The sequence below is a fragment of the Anolis sagrei genome, chromosome 3, assembly GCF_037176765.1.
Source record: "Anolis sagrei isolate rAnoSag1 chromosome 3, rAnoSag1.mat, whole genome shotgun sequence".
Lineage (NCBI taxonomy): Eukaryota > Metazoa > Chordata > Lepidosauria > Squamata > Dactyloidae > Anolis > Anolis sagrei.
In genome coordinates, this window is record NC_090023.1 from 46,770,989 (window position 1) to 46,795,931 (window position 24,943).

The 24,943-nt window shown below is 40.7% G+C and overlaps 1 protein-coding gene across 2 annotated transcripts in view; it reads right to left on the reverse strand.

Moving 5' to 3' along the window:
- MYH15 (myosin heavy chain 15) overlaps nucleotides 1–24,943 on the reverse strand; it is a 173,673-nt gene that overhangs the window by 29,400 nt on the left and 119,330 nt on the right. For both annotated transcript variants that reach the window (XM_060770659.2, XM_067466643.1), the window contains 4 exons: nucleotides 14,872–14,990; nucleotides 14,307–14,503; nucleotides 12,269–12,618; nucleotides 10,202–10,326 (listed from right to left, as the gene is read on the reverse strand). In XM_060770659.2, the coding sequence (XP_060626642.2) occupies nucleotides 10,202–10,326; nucleotides 12,269–12,618; nucleotides 14,307–14,503; nucleotides 14,872–14,990 (791 nt within the window). The remainder of the gene's footprint in view (nucleotides 1–10,201; nucleotides 10,327–12,268; nucleotides 12,619–14,306; nucleotides 14,504–14,871; nucleotides 14,991–24,943) is intronic.

Consider the following 24,943-nt stretch of genomic DNA (forward strand, 5'->3'; position numbering starts at 1 on the left):
ATTCCTGGGAAGATTAAGTGATATCTTCCATTTCAGAAGGAGCATAGGGTCTTCTTTCCTAGCCCTAGTAGAAGCTTAACCCACCCACCCCACCTTGTTATATGCCTTGATCAAGAGAAATGTGAGATAAAAATAGAGATAATAATAATGTAATAATTATTATTCCAGGGTTCGCCACCCCACATGCAGTCTGTGCTCAATATCTGTGAGGGTTAGGCACTGGTTCTTTCTAAAAACATAGCAGATGCCATCCAACTAGTTATTACAAGGTCAAATGTTACAACGTGAAGTCAGAGGCTGAAATCCTATTGGTGTGTAATGATGGCATAACTATGCTGATACAGATTATGGCCTCAGGAAGAAAGAAAATCTGCAGAAACTGCAGCTGTACAGGTCACAGAAAGAGTAGGCTTCCCGAAGCCAGCAGATTTTGTTTGCCTTCCTTTGCTACTGATCTGTAGCCTTGGAAAAAATTAACTGCTAAAATAATGCACCAACAGGATTTGGTCTGTAGATTTCTAAACTACCCAATCAATGGCCATTACTATCTTGGTATAAGTGGGCCAATGGGCTATTCTATGAGCAATGGAACTGATAGTGAAGCAACTTGTTTATCTGACTTCAATCATCTGTCGGATTGGAGTGAAGAAATACGGTTGTGCTTAAAGAAAAACAAGTTAGCTCTTGTCTGGTAATATAAAGTTTTGTTTCCATACATCCCTTGCCAAGCATATGCACACACACACACACACACACACACACACAAACACTAGGGAAATTCCACAGCATTTTGTTCTAACATCTCATCTTTTCAGCTACAACCCATTAGATATAACGATACACTCCATATTTAAAATAAAAATGGAGCCCATCGTGTTGAAAGATGACTTCAGAACTGTGTTAATGTCACTATCTAATACTACTCATCATAGGAAATCTGCTTCAAAACAGAAGCTTTTTCATTGAGTTCCAGGGCCAGAGAAGCAGATGGTGAAAACAGAAAAAGGGACTGCCTCAGGGGAGCGTTCTTGCTCCATCAATGTTCAACATTTACACAAATGATCAGCCAATGCCAGAAGAGACAGAGAGTTTCATCTACGCTGATGATCATGCCATCTCCGTTCAAGCAGGGAGCTTTGAAATGGTTGAACAGAAGCTCTCTGAAGCTTTAGCTGCTCTTACTTCCTATTCCAGGGAAAACCAGCTGATTCCTAATCCATCTAAAATGCAGGCGTGTTCTTTTCATCTTAAGAACAGACAAGCATCTCGAGCTCTGAGAATTAGCTGGGAAGGAATCCCCCTGGGCCAAAATACCTGGGAGTCACTCTGGACCATGCTTTGACTTATAAGAAGCATTGCTTAAATATCAAACAAAAAGTGGGTGCTAGAAATAATATTATGCGAAAGCTGACTGGCAAGCTGGGGATCACTACCAGATACAGTGAAGACATCTGTCCTTGTGCTTTGCTACTCTGCTGCTGAAAACACATATCCAATACATTGCACCACATTAAAAGAGTGGAAGTGGTTCTTAATGAGACATGTCACATTATCACAGGATATCTACACCCCACACCACTGGACAAATTATACTGTTTAGCTGGTATTGCACCACCTGACATCTGTTAGGAAGTAGCAGTCAATAATGAAAGGACCAATGACATCTCTGGTCCATCCCCTGTTCAGATATCAGCCAGCATGCTAACGCCTTAAATCAAGAAACAGCTTCCTAAGATCGAGAGAGATACTCACAGGAGCACCTCAGCAAGCGAGAATCTAAAAGTGGCAGGTTAAAACCCAGCACCTTAATCAGTGGCTGAGACCAGATGAGAAACTCCCTCCTGGGCACACAGAAGACTGGGCAACCTGGAAGGTGCTTAACAGGCTGCACTCTGGCACCACGAGATGCAGCACTAACCTTAAGAAATGGGGCTACAAAGTGAAGTCCATGACATGCAAGTGTGGAGAAGAGCAAACCACAGACCACCTACTGCAATGCAGTCTGAGCCCTGCCACATGCACAATGGAGGACCTTCTCACAGCGACACCAGAGGCACTCCAAGTGGCCAGCTTCTGGTCAAAGGACATTTATCATAATGCCAAGTTCTAAAACTGTTTGTGTTTTTAAATATATGTTAACTGTACCCTCAACTCACTTCTGACACAATAAATAAATACTACTCATAATCAGTGCCATTATCATCACCACTTTTATTTAGATCACAGGGGCAAAGTACAGCCCCCATGGCCATTTCTGTGGCCCTCAGAGCCCCAAAGTGTCAAAAGGGGTTTTTAATTTTGTCAAAAGGTCCCCCCTCCCACCCAAGTCTCCATTTTAGGTCCAGCTGAGGCCTTTAAAAAAAAAGAATGTAAGCTATTGTTTCATATTATACCTAGACAGTTTTAATGATGAATTTTAAAGTTCCACTCTATGTCTTTTTTGTGTGTATTTTAATATGTATTTAATGGAAATATGTTTTAATATGTTTTAATATTCTGAAATGTTTTTAAATGTTTACTTATTTTGATTATGTTGTAACCTGCCTCAAGCCATGAGGAGAGGCAGGTAAGAAATCAAATTATTATTATTATTATTATTATTATTATTATTATTATTATTATGTTGTTGTTGTTGTTGTTGTTGTTGTTTTTGTTGCTGTTAAAAAAGGTCTAAAAACATCCTGCCTTTTACTCAAAACTAGGACTTAAGGTGTTTATGTGTATTTTCTTTTGAATTAGGTGCCTTTTGATCTCAGAATGATAGGCAGCAAAGCACAAGAAAAATACACTCAGAATATCATGCATCATCTGCATAAGCAACGTCACAGTCTATATCTCCTCATTAGCACCTTTTCAAGTAAAGATAGTATTGGAGGTTTTCCCTTCGAGCGTGCATCTACACTGTAGAATTAATACAGTTAGACACTACTTTTACTACTATGGATCAATGCTATGGAGTCACAGGAGTTGTAGTTTTACAAGCTCTTCAGCTTTCTCTGTCAAAAAGTACTGGTACCTCTGGAAACAACATATCCCATTATTCTATAGCATTGAGCCACATCAGATAAAGTGGTGCCAGACTGAATTAATTCTACATCATAGCTGCACTCTAAGTTAGCATAGGAAGGGTCTCACTTCCAGATGGACCACTGCATGCCTCTGGTCTTATCCGTTCACTCATTTCCACATCCATTAAAATTTAACCAAAGTTACCACATTCTCATAAGGCACCTTCCCTGGCTGCTCAACCCAAACAGCCAAAAGGCTTATAGGACATCATGAAAACATTTATGCAGCTGGTGAAGGTCATTGGATTGGGCTGTTAGCAAAATATATTTTGGGGGGTATCTCTGTGAGTTAGTTGAGCAGATTTGTGGCACTGCTACTTTGCAATATCAAGCCACAGCACGTTCCAGGGTGATTGGCCAAGGCAAAGCTCTAGAATACATGAAAAATGAATGTATAATGACCAATCAGTTTAAGTATCTATGGAATATATATTATATCAAAATATAATATATATCATGCTCAGCTTTCCAAAGCAGCTTAAGAAACAAGCCATTTCCTCTGCTATTCTATAAAAACCTTTTTATTTGGAGGGGAGATCCCTGCAAAATACAAAATAGCCTGTAAGATAAAAAGAGAGAGATGAATACAACGAGGCTGACAATTTAATTAAGAGCTCATTTTCAGACATTATTAGAAGGAAAAGAGATGGAGCTGTCCATCAAAGAGGCATTTTCCCTCCCCAAAAGTTGATTCATGAAAATGTCCTTGAATGCATTCAATTAACTTGCAATATAAACTAATCACATTCCAGTGCACTGAACTAGCCTCTAGTTATTATAGAAAATGTAGATACCAGATGTGGGGAACCAAAAACTTACAGTTGCTCATGGTGCAGCTGATGACTTTACAAAAAATAATTTACCATTTTTACCAATTACCAATTACCAAATAATTTCCCAAAGTTAAAGTCATTTGTGGTTTTCATTTGTGACAGCTTTGAGATATATGCAACACCTTCAGGATAGTATTATCCTAAAGATGTTGCATATACATATCTCAAAACTGTCAGTCAAAATGGAAGTGTGGTTCAACTCCAAAGAGTAAGAAAATATGCTCAAACTTTTGCACTTGAAGTCGCATGGTCCTATAGAGTAATCAAACCACAGAGTTGGAAGAGGCCACAAAGGTCATCTCATTCTACCATGCGGGAACACAGAATCAAAACACACCTCACAGATGGCTATCCAGCCTATGCTTAAAGACCTTCAGAAAAGAAGACTCCAACAAATTCCGCTGATCACCTGCTGGTACCATCAGGAAGTTCTTCCTAATGTTGAGGTGGAATTTCTTTTCCTGCAATTTGGAATCTGTTGCTTTGTGTCCTGCGCTGAATCTACACTGCTCTGTGTCCCAGGATCTGATCCCAGATAATCTTCTTATTCCATATTATCTGGCAGTGTAGATTCATATAATCCAGTTCAAATCAGATAATCTGGGATTTTTTTTCCATGTCAGGAGCAGCTTGAGAAACTGCAAGTTGCTCCTGGTGTGAGAGAACTGGCCTTCTGCATGGACGTTGCCCAGGGGACGCTTTGATATTTTACCATCCTGTGGGAGACTTCTCTCATGTCCCCACATGAGAAGCTGAAGCTGACACTCTGCTCCCTGGATTCAAACCACTGACCTTTCGGTCAGCAGTCCTGCCTGCACAACAGTTTAACCCATTGCACCACTGGCAGCTCCTATTTGGGAGCAGATCTCGGGATACAGGGAAGTGTAGACCCAGCCCAATGCTTTGAAGCATAAGAAAACCAGCATGCTCCACCTTCAATGTTACATCCTTTCAAAGATTTAAACATGGCTTTCATGTCCCATATGTCCCATATGAAGAACAATTTAATGAGCTGGGTACATTTAGTCCAGAGAAATCCAGGTTAAGATCACCATTCTCATGTTTCTACCTGCATAAGAGGTGTCCAAACAAAATAACTCTTGAAATTTACTTCCATTTTTCTTATTCACGCAAAAACATCCCCCTCCGTGAGCAGAAGTTAGTTTACAAAGGTGGAAAGGCTTTTTTGTATCCAGAAATGTATTTCCAAGCTTTGAGCTACTTGCAAAACTCTCCAAATGTGCAGCAGATTAGAAACAACAAAGCTTGTCTTCAGTCAAATTTAGGTATGTAAATGAAGCAAGATCAAATAATGTCACAATTTTTTCTCCTCGCTGCAGAAAAGACTTTAAAAACTGCACAGTCTTTGAAGATTATTCTCTATTCAGCAACTATTTGGTACCAAAATGGATGTGCTTTTTATGTAGGGTGTGGCATGTAATGCACAGAAAACAGCACTGAAAGCAAATGACCTGCACAAAATGCAGCATTTTCAACACATAAATTATTTTTCTGCATAGAAAGATCCTGTGCAGAAAATGTTTACTACACAGAAAATTCTGAGGTGTTTCTATTTGTTTTATTTTCTGCCCAGAAATTTTACTCTGCACCAAAAAGTGCACATGCATCATAAGTCTTGAACTGTGAAGATTTCCAGGTATCTAGGATTCTCCTTTTCAAGGTCCCTTTACACCAGTGTTTTTCAACCTTCCTAATATCACGACCCCTTAATACAGTTCCTCATGTTGTGGTGACCCCCCTATCATAAAATTATTTTCATTGCTACTTCAGAACTGTAATTCTGCTACTGCTTTGAATTGCGATGTAGATATCTGATATGCAGGAATCAGGATGTATTTTCCTTCACTGGACCAAATTTGGCACAAATGCCCAATATGCCCAAATTTGAATACTGATGGGGTTGGGAGGAGGGATTGATTTTGTCATTTGGGAGTTGTAGTTGCTGGTATTTATAGTTAACTTACAATCAAAAAGCATTCTGAACTCCACCAACATTGGAATTGAACCAAACTTGGCACACAGAACTTCTATGACCAACAGAAATACTGGGAAAGTTTGGTGGGCATTGAACTTGAGTTTGGGAGTTGTAGTTCACCTACATCCAGCGAGCACTGTGGACTCACACAATGATGGATCTGGACCAAATTTGGCATAAATACTCAATGTGCCCAAACACTGGTGGAGTTTGGGGAAACTAGACCTTGACATTTGGGAATTGTGGTTGCTGGGATTTATAGTTCACCTACAATCAAAGAGCATTCTGAACTCCACCAACATTGGAATTGAACCAAACTTGGGACACAGAGCTCCCATGACTACAAGAAAATATTGGAAGGGTTTGCTGGGCATTGACCTTGAATTTAGAAGTTGTAGTTCACCTGCATCCAGAGAGCACTGTGGACTCAAACAATGATGAATCTGAGCCAAACATGGCACGAATACTCAATATGCCCAAATAAGAACACTAGTGAAGTTTGGGGAAAATAGTCCTTGACATTTGGGAATTGTAGTTGCTGGGATTTATAGTTCACCTACAATCAAAGAACATTTTGAACCCCACCAATGACAGAATTGGGGCAAACTTCCCACACAGAACCCCCATAACTAACAGAAAATACTGCATGTTCTGATGGTCTTTGCCGACCCCTCTGACACCCCCTCATGACTCCCCCGCCAGGGGTCCTGACCCCCAGGTTGAGAAATGCTGCTTTACACCAAGGAAGTCCTTTTTTGTGGTCCACTTTCAAATATTTCTTCCCATCTGTAGTCAAACTAAACTCTACATTAATTAAATGGATCATTGCACTGCATTTGCAGTTTTAAAAATGCAAATAGAATCAACTGAAAAACATGCTAATAATATTAAGAATTGCAGCATAGAGAGATGGAGAATTTAACCCTGTTCACAGCTACTGCTTAAAAAATCTGGAAAAAAAATCACTCCCATGAAGCTGGTATTTCCACTGGGAAGAAATCCCTTCATAGGTGCATGAAAGAGAGTATCCTTTAAGTGCAAACATCAGTTTCAGAGAAAGTGTTCCCCTCTGGGCTATATTAAATGCAAATATGCATTTAAGATAATGTTTTCTTTGATCCTTAATTGCTTTGCTAATCTGTTTATCAAAAAATCACCTTTGATCAAGTACAGGGGTGGTTGTTTTGGAGATTCAATTCTAAGCGAGCCTTTTCCAAGGTAACAAGCCTAGTATGAAAGCCAGCCATGTATTGCACAAGATTTTGAAGCCTCAAGGTCAAAGAATGCCTTATTCTAAATACATCTTTAAATCCGATAAAGAGACAATAATTTCACACCCCTGCTGTTTACCCATTGACAATTGCTTACACAAACCGCTATTTGTACCCCCAGCTGTTAATCGCAAATAGCAAGTGGGGAAGTGGGAGGATTTCCTCAGGAAAATGGCCCATACAGATTCCTTAAGTAAAACAGAATAGATAGAAGATTCAAATAGTGGGATTCAAATACCTTTTCTTATCATGTGTAAATTGAGTTAATAAGAAGTGCTCCATTTTCAAACAGGTCTCTGGGGGCCAGGAATCCTCAGCACCATCTAGTAGTATATCAGGACAATAAGACCTGCCATGTTTATTTTCCAATTGTTGCATATGTTTTATGTGCAGTGTATGATGGGTCTTATACTTTATCCATGCTAGTATTTGCTTGCACGAGGGATGTTGAGGAATGTCACTTTCTCTCATTAGCTGGGAAGTGTCTATGTTTTCTTGGTACACATGGCCTTTGAGCTAGAAAGGGAAATAAAGGTAAAAGTTTCCCCATGACATTAAGTTTAGTTGAATCTGACTCTGGTAACACATCCAGGCATCCCAGGGCAACATCCTTGCAGACAGCCAATTCTCTCACATCAGAAGTAACTTCGTTTCTCAAGTCACTCCTGGCATGAAAAAAAAAACAGCCCTCAACCTTTGTGCCAGCAAGACTCCTGACTGAAAGGTCAGTGGTTCAAATCTGGGGAGTGGGATGAGCTCCTGTCTGTTAGCTCCAGCTTATCATGCGGGAACATGAGAGTAACCTCCCACAGGGTGGTAAAGCATTCGGGCGTCCCCTAGGCAATGTCTTTGCAGATAGACAATTCTCTCATACCAGTAGCAACTTGCACTTTCTCAAGTCGCTCCTGACATGGAAAAAAAAAGTCTGACTCTGGGGAGTGGCGCTCATTTCTATTTCTAAGCCGAAGAGCTGGTGTTGTCTGTAGACGCCTCCTAGGTCATGTGGCCGACATGACTGCACGGAGTGCCATTACCTTCCTGCTGAAGCAGTACCTATTGATCTACTCACATTTGCATGTTTTTGAACTGCTAGGTTGGCAGAAGCTGGGGCTAGCAACAGGAGCTCATCCATTCCTGCGGACTGGTGAAAATAGTAACTGGCAAATAGTTTGAAGGCCATTCTTATGAGAGACTTCACATGAATGCCTGAAATATTTTGATTAATGTGCCAGTGGGAAAAAAAACCCAAGAAAGACAGACTGGCAAGCCAGGCTCAACCCCCCCCCCCCCAAAAAAATTTCAGGTTAAAAAACAACAACTTTTTTTGCTATTTTTGGCCTTACTAACCTTGCATACCTTGTATGCAAGGTTACGGAGCAATAAGGAGCAATAAGGGTCTTTGGACTGTATTTAAAATGTTGTTGTTGTATTATCGAACTACTCTTCATGATTTGCTAAAAAAAAGTTTCACACACCCCCCCCCCCCCGAAATAAAAATTTTTTGCTACAGCCCTGCAGACTGCCATTGCCTATTAACAAATGGAACAAAATCCAGTAGAATACTTGAATTGTTTTAGCTATAAATGTTTGGTGCAGTTATTCACTTCTTAAACCTAACAATATATGTTGCGCTGTAGATACACTCTATAGTATTAATGACAATTTTTAGACTTTGTGAGATTTGTTTGCCTTCGCAAACAGTGTGGCAAATAAACTTTTACCTCTATTTACTATACACAAACTCTCAAGATGTAATATGAAAATTTCAAGCTCTGTCTTTTTCCAAGTTGGACACATTTTTGGTGGGGTCACTGGAGCCATTGTTTTGGGCCCCATGTGGCCACCGTTTGCCCATCGCTGTCCAAAAGCGCAGCCGCAGTTTGTGCAGAACTCTGTTTTGATTTAGACGTGCTGAGTCTAGCTTTCATCTTGTGCTCTAGAGCATGATCAATATTCCCTTGAAGGGAAGATCAGTAATGGGAGGAAAACTGCTTCCACAGTTGAGACCACCAAGCCAGCCTTAGGGTTTGTTCAAGAAAGAGCTGTGCTTCAAAGGTTTTGAAAAATGTATTATTACAACAGGAGTTGTAGTACACATACAGATACATGCACACAGGGCAAAACAGCCTCCTTCCTCAGACTTTGTAGCGATGACTGCATATTTTTTCCCATAGGCAAGGGATGATTGCTCAGAACATCTGGGGTTCTTTTTTCTTTTAATCATGTCAGAAGGAACTTGAGAAACCACAAGTCGCTTCTGATGTGAGAGAATTGGCCATCTGCAAGGATGTTGCACAGAGGATGCCCGGATGTTTTATCATCCTGTGGGAGGCTTCTCTCATGTCTCCACAAGAGAAGCTGGAGCTGACAGATGGGAGCTCACTCCATCTTGCGGATTCGAACTGCCGACCTTCAGGTCAACAATGCAACCAGCACAAGGGTTTAACCCATTGTGCCACTGCGGCTTCTATCCGGGGTCCTAAATTGCAGCTCCTGAAGCTTCGTAGGAATCCTCCCAAATCCCTCAAGGCTTCTCTTTTGCATCTCATGACAATTATGTTTTCCACATCCCCCAGAATTACCCAACACATTTTTTGGCCATGGACTGGCTGAAATTGGTGACCAAAAGTGATGAAATTCCACTTCCAGTTTTCCCATTTATGAAATACATAACCTGCCTTTCAACACTTGTCCGCTTTATAATATAAAATAATAAAACTTTATTTGTATAAATAATAAATAATATACTTTATTTGTATAATAAAACTCTATCTCCCCAAGGGGACTCAGGGCAGTTTCCAACCTACGCAAAACATTCAATTACCAACACAAAATCATATAAAGTAACCCAACATAATACTATTAAAACAACCACACACCTTTCCAGAATTATTCCATTGGGTAAGATTCGAACTACCAATACTACGATGCTCATGTATGGTATGTGTTTGTGTATATGTATATGTGTATAAGTATGTAACAAAATACATTGTCATACAAAGCTGCATCCTTCCTTGAAAATATTTATCTTACCTCGGCTTCTTCCAGGGCTAGCTGAATTTCTGATTTCTCTTGCTCAGCCTGTTTCTTCATCTTCTCGATCTCATGAAGGCTCTTGTTTCCTTCACTAATCTGGTCTGTTAGATCTGCAATTTCCTCTGAAGAGATGTAAACAAAACAAAAAGCAGTCACAAGAGACTGTAGGTATATGAAAGTCCAAAACACAGCAAATTGATTTGATTCCCATCTGTCATGGAGAACGGAATTGTCAAAGCTCTTTCCATCCAAACAACTAACTTGACGTTAAGGCATATTTTGAATGTAGTGCAATGGCTTGCATGTAAGACTAGAAGTGCAGTATAATTAATGTAATTTATGCAGTTTGACACCACTTTAACTGTAATGGCTTAACACTACGGAATCGTGGAAGTTGCCGAGGTTACCAACATTATCTGGCAAAGAATGCAATGGATCTTGTAAACCTACAGCTTCCAGAATTCCATAGTACTGAGCCATGGAAGTTAAAATGGTGTCAAACTACATTAATTCTATAGTGTAGATGCACCCTAGGATCAGGGAGGCCAGTGTTTGAATCTCCCTTTCAGCCTTAGGGGATCTAGCGCAAATCATACACTCTTAGCCTAGAGAAGAGCAATGACAAGACTCCTCTGAATAAGTCTTGACAAGGAAACCATGGGATGGCACTGCAATACAAAAGAGAAAAGTCAATTTGAAGACATATTTTATGTTTTCAAAAAGGTTTTAATATATATATATTTAAAAATGCATGTTGTGGGGAAGGATGTAAACATCTGAGATCCTGGCAACATGAATGTGCCTTCCCCCAGCACTTTGTAGTTTCATGCACCATTCTATCCATCATTGCACATATTCATGATGTGATTGGTGTATATTAATGATTTATGACACCCATTGGGGATCTCAAAGACTTACAGGAATGATTGACACAAGAGTAAACATGATACAGTAGTTTGGGAGTTGGATTAAGATCTGGGAGACCAGGCTTTGATTTCTTGCTCAAAATCCACAGAGCGATCTTATGCAGGTCACATCCTCACAGCCTCAGAGGAAGGCAATGACAGCTGCCTTCTGAACAAATCTTGCAGAGAAAACCCTATGACATGTTCACCATAAGTCAGAAATGAATGAAAGCCCACCATTCACAAATGACAGGATGGGCTTGAACCAATGGTTCTACATATCTCCAGATGAGAAGAGAATTTATGATGTCCCCAACCTTTTTTTGACCAGGGGCCACTTTGACCAGGGAACACTCATTAATATTAGTATCAAAAGGGTTCCAAATCAGTTTTTGGTCAACTTTAGCTTCAGTTTAGATATTTGGGGTGCTGATTCAGAAAACTGCATTGGATAGACCACATCAGCTCTAGTTTGTGACACAGAACATATGCCATCTAGTAGTTACCATCTGCTCGCCCACAGAAAACCATATTAATAAGCCTCAACACTATAAGACCAGTCACTCTTGTTGCAACGGTGTAGTAACAGTGAGGTTGCAGTCCATATTTTAGTTCTTGTGGACCACTGGTGGTTCACAGACCACAGGTTGGAAACCACTGAGTAGAGAAGGTCTTCCTTCTCATTCAACTATTGGAGTGAGCTTGATAAGTTACTTTTTAAATGTAATCTATTTTGTTCACTTCTGGGTTTCCATAATTAATCTGTTATTGTTATTCATTACAGTTTCTGAAGGGATCTGTGATGCTACATACTATCTTTTCATAGCGTGTCATAATTTCCCAGCAACAATTTGGGACTGAAAAGGGAATGGAATAAGATAATAAGATTTTTTTTGAAAAAATAATCATGTCAAAGTGCTTCTAAAAATATCCTCAAAATTTATGTTGCATCCTAACTGGAAAGCATTACTCAATAAAATAATTTGTTTTTTCTCTCATTGTGCTACATTTGAAGCATGGCTTGCTTACACTGATATATTTTCTTTAAAAAGAAAGCAATTATTTTCCATTAACAAAATTATTTTGTTGTTTTCAATTTAGCTCTCCATCTTCCTCTCTTTCTGATTTAACTGCTTCACATTGGAAGAACGTGACCTACCCTGGAGATTCTTGTTTTCTCTTTTTAGAGTCTCCAGATTGTCCAGGCTTTCTTCATAGGCATTCTTCAACTTAAATAACTCCGTGCTAAGGCTTCGGGCTTCCTTCTGGGCAGCTTCAAGCTCGGCTTGGGACTCCTCATACTTCTGTTTCCATTCAGCAATAATCCTGTCAAAATTACGCTGCTTCTTGTCAAGGGCTGCTGCTGCAGAGTTGGCCTTTTCCAGATCAATCATCATGTCCTCCAGCTCATTCTGCAGCCTGTGTTTTGTCTTTTCCAGAGAAGAGCATTTGGCGTTAGCTGCCTCAATGGCTTCCTCGGCCTCCTGGAGACGAGCTGCCAACTTTTTCCTAACCAAAGAGATGAGTGATAAGAAGACCCCTAACAACAACAATAACAAAAACAACAGCAGAAACCAGTTTCATTTTCATTTGGCAGTCAATTTTAATTGCTTCATAATTGCTTGCAAACTCTTTTCTCCCACTGGTTGCATTACGATGGCTTGCTTAAACCTTAGCAGCATTAATATAGTCTGCTAAACCTCTCTTGATAGTTGGCAGTTTTTTTAATCATGTCAGAAGCAACCTGGGAAACTACAATTGGCCGTCTGCAGAGATGTTGCCCAGCGGATGACCAGACGTGTTACCATCTTGTGGGAGGCTTCTCTCATGTCCCCGAATGGGAAGCTGGAGCTGACAGATGGGTGCTCACCCCATCTCATGGATTCGGTCAGCAGTTCAGCTGGCACAAGGATTTAAACCATTGTGCCACTGTGGCTCCAGATATAGTTTACAGTTTAAAACAAGATGTTAAAGTTTAGGAGATACATTATTCTTATTTTATATAGCACCATGGTGTATGCTACATTATTTTAAATGACAGGAGAAAAAAGGTGAAAATAAGGAACTTTGATAATTGATTCTTTCACATTCTCTATAATTTGCAGTGACCATTCCAATTACTCTTCTACTATCCCCCTTTTTCAGCTACTTTTAAAATATCCCAATTGCTCTCTCCTCCCTCATTTCCTCCTTTGTCTGCAACTTTCTTCAATTGCTGCAAACCATGAGTGCAAATTGCACTCAATTAACTCAATAGAGAGGAAATGAGAAGCAGTGTAGAGTAGTCCTCCCCAATAAGCTCAGGCAAAAGTAAACTGCTGCAGTCTCCTTAGCTTATGTGGTCTTCCTAATAAATAATTTTTACCATCTTGATTACACTCTGATGTTGCTTGGTTAAATATCCCAGTTTTTGTCTCCGAAAGGTTGGAGTTTGTGCAACTATCTCTTGTTTAAGAAAATCCCATGAAATCCTTGAGAGAGCCTTAAGTCGACAGGTAATATGAAGGCACATACATCCATGTTTTCATAATGTTATGTTTCACAGGATAAAGACAGGAGACCAAAAAGCAACAAAGGGCCATTGATCCTACCCAACTCAACCTGATGTCTCATCTTTACCTCTGATGGGTGCAATTTTTTTCTGAGAGGGGTGGTCAAAGGATAATTGGATCTGTGGAACTGAACCAGATCCAATGTTACTTGGGTGAGGAATCTACTTTATGCCTTTATCTGGACTTTTAAGGATAAGACACAGCACGCTGAATGGTTTCTTTACTGTTTGAACACAAACCCAGTAGATTCACCACTCCACTAGCTTCAGAGTCACCAGCCACCACTGGACCAAGATGATGGCGGGTGTCTCATTGCTAAATGATATGGCTGCTGACTTAAGTTTTCTATGTGAGAGGACCTAGTGTTAAGAATGGTGGCCAAGGGGAGTATCTCACACAAGCTGAAAGCTGTATCCAAGGAACAATTACAACATCACATGGAAGACTGATGTTGTGTGGTGTGAAAATTATTCATTCTTGCATGCATGGGCCAAATAATCAAAAGTTTATATTCCTGCTGGATCCCCTATAAAATTCTGCATTTGAATTAAGATGTTTATGAAATAAAACCTTCATCTGTAATCATTCCTAGGCTGTCATTCCTTTATGTGGAAACATAAGTCAGACACCCTTGTGAGATCTTACTTGGCATCTTCCAGTTCTTCAGTCCTTTGGATAGCATCTGTTTCATATTTAGTTCTCCACTGCGCCACTTCCGCATTTCCCTTGGAAAGGGCTCTCTGCAGCTCAGCCTTTGCTTCCTGCTCTTCCTCATATTGCTCACGCAGCAGGTCACAATCATGCCGAGCAGCTTGCAAAGCATGGGCCAAAGCATTCTTGGACTGTGGGGCAGAACCAGAGGGTAGTGTTTTATCACACACTCCAATGGAGGAAATAGTAATGGGCAAAGCAACCCATTCTTGCAGTGGATGCAAAACTCTTTTCTCCCACTGGTTGCATTATGATGGCTCGCTTAAACCTTAACAGCAATAATGGACTTTCCCAATCTTATCGGTACTGCAGTCCCTGGCATTTTGTATTTTATTCATACTTATAGAAAGGACAAGCCCCCAGCTTGTGTGAATCAGTGCAATTGTGTTGCACTCGGTTCAGGAATGCTGTTCTGCGCCAGCTGAAGGACAAGATCTTAAGAGAGAGTCGTTTCAGGCTGACTCAGAATCATGCTGGGATTCTTAATCAAAGCATTTACCTTGGTCTCTTCCTCCAGCTGCCTTTTAAGTTCCTCTATTTGTTGAGTGAAAGACAACTTCCCCCGGGAAAGTTGGTTTATAAGCGATTCTTTCTCTTCCAGCTGTCTCGTAAATTCACCTGCCAGAGGGTTATCACAAAAAGATAATGAATCGTAAGTTTGCTTTGAGAGGGAAGGGAGAGAAGGAGAGGGCCCTGCTCAGAGGCAATTATTCCACAGGTGAAGGTAGCACACCGCCTTTTTTGCCTTTAAGGCTCACAGGAGGGAAAGTGGGGATTTCATGGCGTAGGCTACGCATAGGCTAGGCCACATTTTGCCAAAGCTAGGTTTATACGCAGCCTCTTAAAATGCAGTCTCTTAAAATGCCCTCTAGATATATTGAAAGGCAAAAGAGAAACACCCATATATTTGATAGCAAGCTAAAAAATAAATTCTATTCTATTCTCACAGTGTTTCAGATCTCTTGCTTCAGATAAGTTTGTAGTCCAAATATTGGTTAGAATACACTTTCCCATTATAGCATGCCCTTCTTCTGCATGAACACTAAAGTTAGCAGAAGGATGGACTGGCAAAAGAGAGGCCCAGGAATTGGCTCCATTTCAACCTGACTTTCGAGTCTCATTATGAGATAGGGATGGATTGGGACACCTTGGCAGATATCTTACACCGTGAACTGGTCTTGGGGAAGCGGGGGTGCCTGCTTGTTGGATTTTCTAGAATTCTATTCCGCTTTAAGTATTTATTTATATACCGTATTTGTACCCCACCCTTCTCAACCCCGAAGGGGACTCTGAGCAGCCTTACAATATGCAACAGTTTGATGACTTATCAAACAAGCAATAATAAAATCAACATATAAATAAAAAACTTAAAAATTAAAAGAGAAATATAAACATTAAAAATAATAATTAAAACCACACAGTCCAAAATCATAGTCAAGGCCATTCTCGTCATGACTGCACATATTCCATCTTCTCTTATTGCACTGCGCATCTACCCAAAGGCTTGGTCCCAGAGCCATGTCTTCAATCTCTTTCTGAAGGAGAGAGGGGGCTGACCTGATTTCACTGGGAAGGGAGCTCCATAGCCAAGCGGTCACCAATGAGAAGGCCCTGTCTCTCTCGTCCCCACCAAACACACCTGCAAAAGAGGTGGGGCCAAGAGCAGGGCCTCCCCAGATGATCTTAACCTTCGATATGGTTCATAGAGGGATATATGTTTGGACAGGTAAGCTGGGCCAGAACCGTTTAAAGCCAGCATTTTGAATTGTGCTCAGTAACAGACAGGCAACCAGGAGGGTTGTAGGCTTCCTTTACACTGCTCCAATGAGAAATCTGGCTGCCACCCATTGGACCACAAGAAGCTTCCAAACAATCTTCAAAGGCAACCCCACATAGAGCGTGTTGCAGTAGTCTATATGGGATGTAACAAGAGTGTGGACCACCATGGCCAGGTCTGGCTTCTCAAGGTATGGGCACAACTGACGCACAAGTTTTAATTGTGCAGAAGTTCCCCTGGTTACTGCTGAAACCTGGGGTTCCAGGCTCAGTGATGCATCCAGGAGAACTCCCAAGTAGGATTAACCATGGCATTGTTTTAGGCCACCTTTAAGTAATAGAATCATAGAATCATTGGAAGAGACCTCGTGGGCCATCCAGTACAACCCCCTGCCAAGAAGCAGGAAAATCACATTCAAAACACCCGACAGATGGCCATCCAGCCTCTGTTTAAAAGCTTCCAAAGAAGGAGCCTCCACCACACTCCAGAGCAGAGTTTCCCTGCAGAACAGCTCTCACAATTAGGAAGTTCTTCCTAATGTTCAGGTGGAATCTCCTTTCCTGTAGTTTGAAGCCATTGCTCTGAGTCCTCCAGGGCAGCAGAAAATAAGCTTGCTCCCTCCTCCCTATGAGTCCCGCTCACAGATTTATACATGGCTATCATGTTTCCTCTCAGCTTTCTCTTCTTCAAGCTAAACATGCCCAGTTCTTTAAGTTGCTCCTCATAGGGCTTGTTCTCCAAACCCTTGATCATTTTAGTCACCCTCCTCTGGACACATTCCAGCTTGTCAACATCTCCCTTCAACTGTGGTGCCCAAAATTGGACACAGTGTGATTCCAGGCGTGGTCTAATCAAGGCTGAATAGAGGGGTAGCATGACTTCCCTGGATCTAGACACTATACTCCTATTGATGCAGGCCAAAATCCTGTTGGCTTTTTTTTTTCTGCTGTATCACATTGTTGGCTCACATTTAACTTGCTCTTGAGCCAGGCATCCCCCATTCTGTGTCTTTGCATTTCATTTTTTCTGCCTAAGTGGAGTATCTTGCATTTGTTCCTGTTGAACTTTATTTTGCTAGTTTTAGCCCATCTCTCTAATCTGTTCAGATCATTTTGAATTCTGCTCCTGTCTTCTGGAGTATTGGCTATCCCTCTCAATTTGGTGTCATCTGCAAACTTGATGATCATGCCTTCTAACTCTTTATCTAAGTCATTAATAAAGATGTTGAACAGGACCAGGACCAGGACGGAACCCTGCGGCACTCCGCTCATCACTTCTTTCCAGGATGAAGAGGAAGCATTGGTGAGCACCCTCTGGGTTCGTCCATTTAACCAATTACAGATCCACCTCACCGTAGTTTTGCCTAGCCCACATTGGACTAGTTTCCTTGCCAGAAGGTCATGGGGGACCTTGTCGAAGGCCTTACTGAAATCCAATTACGCTAGATCCACGGCATTCCCCGCATCTACCCAGCTTGTAACTCTATCGAAAAAAGAGATCAGATTAATCTGGCATGACTTGTTTTTGATACATCCATTTTCACTATTAGTGATGACCTCATTTGTTTCTAAGTGTTTGCAGACCACTTCCTTAACAATCTTTTCCAGAATCTTGCCTGGTGTCAACATGAGGCTGACCGGATTTAATTGTTTGGGTCGTCCTTTTTTTCCCTTCTTGAAGATAGGGACCACATTTGCCATCCTCCAGTCTGCTGGGACGTCTCCTGTTCTCCAAGAACTCTCAAACTCATTTTTAATTTTTGTAGATAGCTCAGTTATTGTTATTATTTTAGTAATAACTTGTAACAATGTTTAAATATACAGTCACCTCACCACATACACTGAGGTTAAGTGTGCCAGACCTTCATAAGCATGGAAAAATAGTGAATAAAACCTTTTGTTATTGAAAAAGCACGTTCCTAGGAATCTCTAGGTTCTCCACACTGATGCTATGGTCAACTCCCTATGAATGTCTAGGTCTTCTAGTATGTCCACAGAGTCATAATAAAAGACCTAGAGATTTTTAGGTCCTCATCACACTAACATGTGGATTTGCCATGCATCATGGCAATTCCATGGGGTCCTGGTGGTGGGGGTGTGCTGCCATGGTGGCAATGTATGCCATTTCCTCTCCTCTTTTGCCACAGAGCCCAGTCGGAAGTAGATGTATGTTGTGTAATGGGTTCCATGGCAAAAGGGGGGAGGAACCAGTGTACGACAGGCAAATTAGCCCATATGATGTTGTTAGAGAGAGTGTCCTATCAAAACCATGGATAATCAAATTTTCCAAAAGTCAAACTCACAAATGTGGAGGGATTATTGTATTTCTTTTTTATCTTGTTGTTCAAGTTTATTCCTACTTATGGCAACCCTATCATAGGGTTTTCTTGGCTGAGAGAATGTGACTTGCCCACAGACATCCAGTGGATTTCCATGACCAAGCAAGGATTACAGCTGGGCTACTAGAGGCATAGACGAACACTGTAGCTACTACACCATGCTTTTAAAATCTGTATCTTTAAAAAACACACACTAGACTCTTGTATTAAGAGAGGAAAGTGGGGTGTGTATGTATGAATACCACGGGGGGAAAAAACAGAACTTGAAAAAGTTATCTACAGTTCCCAGACAGAGACTTTTCAATATTATCGGTCCACTTGTGGAATTTATTCCCCAATACAGCTTACCTGCAACCATCTCTATTTTCTGCTTTATGGTTGGTAAACTTGTTTTTCATTTGGCAAGGTCTTTTAGTTTATTCTTTTTTATATGAATTTGATGCTGAAGTTTTGCAGCGAGGAATTTAGTATCAAAAATAGATAATACTCTTCTTGATGATCGATACAGAGCACACAAGGAGTTCAAAATGCTTGGGGAGCAGCTGTCGTTTGAGATAGATTGCAATAACGTTTCATCCTATGTTTCTTTTAAAACAATTTCAACCTCCTTGAAAGTATGTGTGTGTATATATATATATATATATATATATATATATATATATATATATATATATATATCTTTAGTCCCTCCTGACTGTAATTAATAAATGAAATTTATTCTCTTGTTGTTGGAGGAGACAAGAACAATGCAGAAATATGATTCATTTGACTTTGATTCATTGTCTAAAAATCAGAGATTGAACTGATTAGGTAGCATCAATTCCCAACATATTAACCACGACAGGAAATAATGATCATTATCTATTTTCAGAAATAATAGGGAAAACTGGTAAAATAAATTCCTGTACTTATTTCATTATCAGTGGTGAGAATGGACATGGCTAAGATGCAAGAAATATGCTGAGGATGTAGAGTTTCTCTCGTAGTGAAGGAGGCTTTGGGTTGTGCCACTACATGAAAAATTAATAGCAAAGTATAAAGTTCTTAGAGGGAGAAGTAGGATAGACATGTTAGTAAAGATATGCTGTCCAGTCACGCTGCCTGCTGTCCTGGGACCATGTGGGTTTCCGCATAAATATTGGGGAAAAATTCTACAAGATATTTGATATTTGTTCAATATTAAAAGTACAAGACAGTTCACTTGCTAGAGAAGAAAAATACAACCTGTGTTGAACAATTGATTATAACTCAGAGTAGGGGAGATATATATATCTATATATATAAATTTGTTAGGGGCATCCAACGAGGAAACAAAACTAAAAAACCCCCCAACGAAACTTAACCAAAATTCCCATGCCCATAACACAACCCACAAGGTACAAACATATCTACTCAAAATGAAAAACAACACAACAACACACTCACAAAACGGCAAAACAACAAAACTAAAAAAAAACCCAACGAAACTTAACCAAAATCCCCGTGCCCATAACACAACCCACAAGGTACAAACATATCTACTCAAAATGAAAAACAACACAACAACACACTCACAAAACGGCAAAACAACAAAACTCAAAAATCCCCCAACGAAACTTAACCAAAATCCCTGTGCCCATAACACAACCCACAAGGTACAAACATACCTACTCAAAATGAAAAACAACACAACAACACACTCACAAAACGGCAAAACAACAAAACTCAAAAATCCCCCAACGAAACTTGACTAAAATCCCTGTGCCCATAACACAACCCACAAGGTACAAACATATCTACTCAAAATGAAAAACAACACAACAACACACTCACAAAATGGCAAAACAACTGAGCATGCGCATTGGCGCCCAGCCGCAAGTTCCCTGGCGCGCGCACATGGCCTTCCGGCCAACGTTCCCTCTGCGGAAACCATGCCCACTCCAAGCCCCGCCGCGCCGCTTCCCGCACACACACACACCCCCTGCCGCACACACACACGCAACCCCATGCTCCATCACTCCCCCCGCCGCCGCATACACACACGCAACCCCACTCCCCCCGCCGCCGCACACACACACGCAACCCCACGCTCCATCACTCCCCCCGCTGCCGCACACACACACGCAACCCCACGCTCCATCACTCCCCTGCCCCAATCTTACCTCCTTTTACTTCACGCCACCTCCAAACCCCACCCCGCCCCTTCCCGCCCTGTCAAAATCTAGGAAAGACAGGAAGGAAGGAAAGAAGGAAGAAAGAGAAAGGGAGGTAAAGAAAAAGGGGGAAGGAAGGAAAGTTAGAGGAAGAAGAAAAGGAAAGAAAAGGAAAGATGGAAGGAAAGAAAAGAGAGACAGCAGAAGAGAAAGAAAAAGGGGGAAGGAAGGAAAGAGATAGAGAAAGGAGAAGGAAAGATGGGAAGGAAGGAAGGAAGGAGGGAGGGAGGGAAAGAAGGAGAGAAAGAGGGAAGATTGGCCACAGCAACACGTGGCGGGTAAAGGTTGTTATCTCTATTATTATTATTATGCTATTGTTCCTATGAGACCCTTTTAGGGGGAATGGGAGAGGTGCCAGGTCCCGGAGGCAATGCATTGCATTATTGTTATTGTTATGATGGTGGTGAAATAAAAGGAAATAAAAAGTGAAAGAAGGAAGCAAACAGGGAGGGAAGAAAGGCAAAGGAAGAAAGGGGGAGGGAATGAAGGAAAGAGAGAAGGATGAAACCAAGTAGTGAAAGTAGGAAAGAAAGAAAGAGGTAGAGAAGGAAGAAAGGAGAGAAAGGGGGAGGAAAAGGGGGAAGGAATAGGTAGGGACCTCTCTTTCATAATAGTCCAGATATCTACCTCAACTTTGATAAGTTTTACTATAGGCCACAGCAACGCGTGGCAGGGCACAGCTAGTATATATATATATATATATATATATATATATATTCTCATGCGGTGCTATATTTATTATCACCATATTATATTGTTACTTTTGTTGAAGTAAACTAATAATATATTGAGGTTACTTTTATTAGAGAAGTGACATTGTACTTGTATTACTTATATCCCAACAATAAAAATATTATTTAAAAAACTTACTCCTTCATTTTGTTAGTGTTTGGGGTAGTTTCTTAACTGTATGTTTTACAGAGCTTGAAAAAGTTGTGTGTATATGTGTGTGTTTTTTTTTACTATAGCTGCCAGAATCCCACAGCCACCATAACCATTAGAATCTGTAATTCAAAAATTTTCTGTGCTTTGGTTTTACATTGCATGGTGCTCTGAGAGTCAAGTCTGAAAAGTGTCTAACAAAAATACAGACAGGGCCCTTCCACACAGCCATATAACACAGAATGGCAAGGCAAAAATACCCACAATATCTGCTTTGAACTGTGTTATCTGAGTCCACATTGCCATATAATCCAGTTCAATGTGGAATTTGTACAGCTGTGTGGAAGGGGGCTCATTCCACCACATTCACTGGGGTTAGAGGTGGAAAACCTCAGGTAAGCGGGCGGGGGAGTAAAGAAAACATTGCTAATTTTTTTACCTAGTTCTTTAACACAACTCTTTGATCAACTTCCAACAAAATGTGCCAGACTATATGGAATAAATGCATGAACACTAAGGGCCCTTCCACACTGCCATATAATCCAGAATATCAGGGCATATAATCCCCATTAGCTACTTTGAACTGGATTATCTGAGTTTACACTGCTATATAATCCAGCTCAGAGCAGATAATCTGGATTTTATACAGCTCTGTAGAAGGGGCCTTACAAAAAAAGTTACAACTAGTGTTAATATATATTCTGTGCCTTCGTGTCATCTGTTGACTTCTGACAACTCCAGGAATTTTATTTCATAGTTTCCTTAGACAAGGAATACTTATTAGAGGTGGTTTGCCATTGCTTTTCTCTGAAACACAGATCTTACAACAACTAGAATTCATTGGTTGTCTCCCATCCAAATACTACACCTTTCTTAGCTTCCAAGATCAGATGCAATATAATTTCTTCCAGATATTTAGACCTCAAATGTGTCTTACTATTCCGAATTAGTCTCCATATTTAGAAGATTCTTTGCTAGCATTCTGTTGTGTATGCACTGAGTACTGGAACACCAACACACATGAGTTGGGGATAAACAAGCTTGGAGGAATTCCAAGGTTTGAAAAAAGTGAGATATATTGTTTAAAATACATCCAAGAAGAACAGTGGGAACAGTTAATCTAATGAGGTCTGAATATACTCAGTGGCACAGAATGGTGACTGATGGCTGGGGGAAACCTCCCCAAACAAATTGCTTTCAAAATATCCCAGAGTCTTTCGCTTCCTCCCATTTTGTCTCTGCCTTCTGCCTAATTCACTTGCTGCAAACTGCATTCAAAGTACATCCTCAGGCTCCAGCTACACTGACTATATTATCCAGTTTCTGAATGCATATTATCTGCTTTGAACTGGATTATATGAGTCTACTGGATTATATGAGTGTAAAGCAGATAATCTGCATTCAGAAACTGAATTATACAGCAGTGTAGATGGAGCCTCTGAAAAGAAGGAGGGAGAAGAAAGGAGGTGGATGAGTCTTGCCCTTCCGAGTAGATTCAGGCCTCTCCTAGCCTCTCTGAGCTTGTATGTTCTTCCTCAATAGTAACTTTTGCCATTTTGTTCATACTACAGTATTGGTTGATTATACACATCCTGGTTTTCATATGTGAAATGTTGGGTGGTATGTAATGGCATTGCTGGCTATTAATGAGAAGGACTGATGTAATCTTATACACAGAAGAGCATAGCCAGCCAGCTCCTTTATGCTGAGTCAGAGATCCTTGGTCCAGATCTAGAACTGTCAGGTGAACTCCGAATAACAGTGACTCAAATAGTTTCAGGTCAGATTCTTCTCTGAAATCTCCTATTCAAATACTAACAGGTTCCAAATCTGATTAACTTGTGAATCAGATGAGATCAGACATGTTTAGGAGGTGGGACCTGCAAGTAATTTTGCAATGCAGAAAATTCCTCTTTAGGATTGCAACAACTCTACTGAGTTCCCTCAACTGTCTGCCCATTTCTACACTACTGCTGTAGTATGTCTATGCCCCACACCACAGGAGAAATTATACTGTTTAGCTGGTATTGCAGTACCTGATATCTGTCAGGAACTAGCATTCAATAATGAAAAGACCAAGGTAGTGACATCTCTGGCCCATCCTCTGCTCAGATATCAGCTAGTATGCCAATTGCTGAAATCAAGAAACAGCTTCCTAAGATTGAGAGAGATTCTCATAAGAACACTTCAGCAAGCGAGAATCCAAAAGTGGCAGGTTAAAACCCAGCATCTTAATCAGTGGCTGATACCAGATGAGAAACTCCCTCCTGGGCACACAGAAAATTGGGCTCTGGCACAACGAGTTGCAGAGCTAGCCTTAGGAAATGGGGCTACAAAGTGGAGTTCATAACATGAAAGTGTGGAGAAGAGCAAACCACAGACCACGTACTACAATGCAGCCTGAGCCTTGTCAAATGCACAATGGACGACCTTATCACAGCGACACTAAAGGCACTCCAAGTAGTCAGCTTCTGATCAAAGGAAATCTAGCATAATGCCAGGTTTTTAAAACTTTGTGCTTTTAAATGTATTTTAACTGTACCCTCAACTTGCTTCTGACACGATAGATAAAATACACTACCGTTTTAATAACAATAACAACAACATCAACAACAACAACAACAACATCAACAACATTAAATCTCTGTTGCAATGTTTCACTGTGACAGAAGAATATCCTCAAAAGAAAAATAATAATAACCTCTCCTGCCCCTCTACACTACCTACAAATCCTGCTGGAGCAATTTCAAAATGGATGTTTTAACTTTTTCCTAAAAGAAACCCTAAGGTTAGCAAAAAAGAAAATGAAAAAAGGTAACTGCTTGCCTTTATCAGTTGGGTTGCGATTGTCTCAAGCCCTTGGGAATCTACTAAAATAATATCATGTCACAGGAAAGAAACCCCCAATTGGAAAAATAGGATGGAAAGCATAAGTCTTCTGTGGGCAATGAATGGAGTACACTGTGCATTGGGAACAATTCACCCAAAATACAATGCAAATCACCAAGTGCAGCAATGACAGAATAGGAGAAGGTTGCTTTATACTGAGTCAGATCACTACTCCATCTAGCTACAATGTAAAAGAAAATCTACATTTCTTTTACTGCAGCTCACAACATTCTTCAGCAGACATGGCTATGCCATTTGTTTTTTGGGGAGAAATATATGGGACCAAGGAACTGCAGTCCAAATACATGTAGTTTATTCGTTGAGTTGCTTCCGACTCTTTGTGACCTCATGGACCGGTCCACGGCAGAGCTCCCTGTCGGCTGTCACCAACCCCAGCTCCTTCAAAGTCAAGCCAGTCACTTCAAGGACACCATCCATCCATCTTGCCCTTGCTCAGCCCCTCTTCCTTTTTCCTTCCTTTCCCCCCAGCATC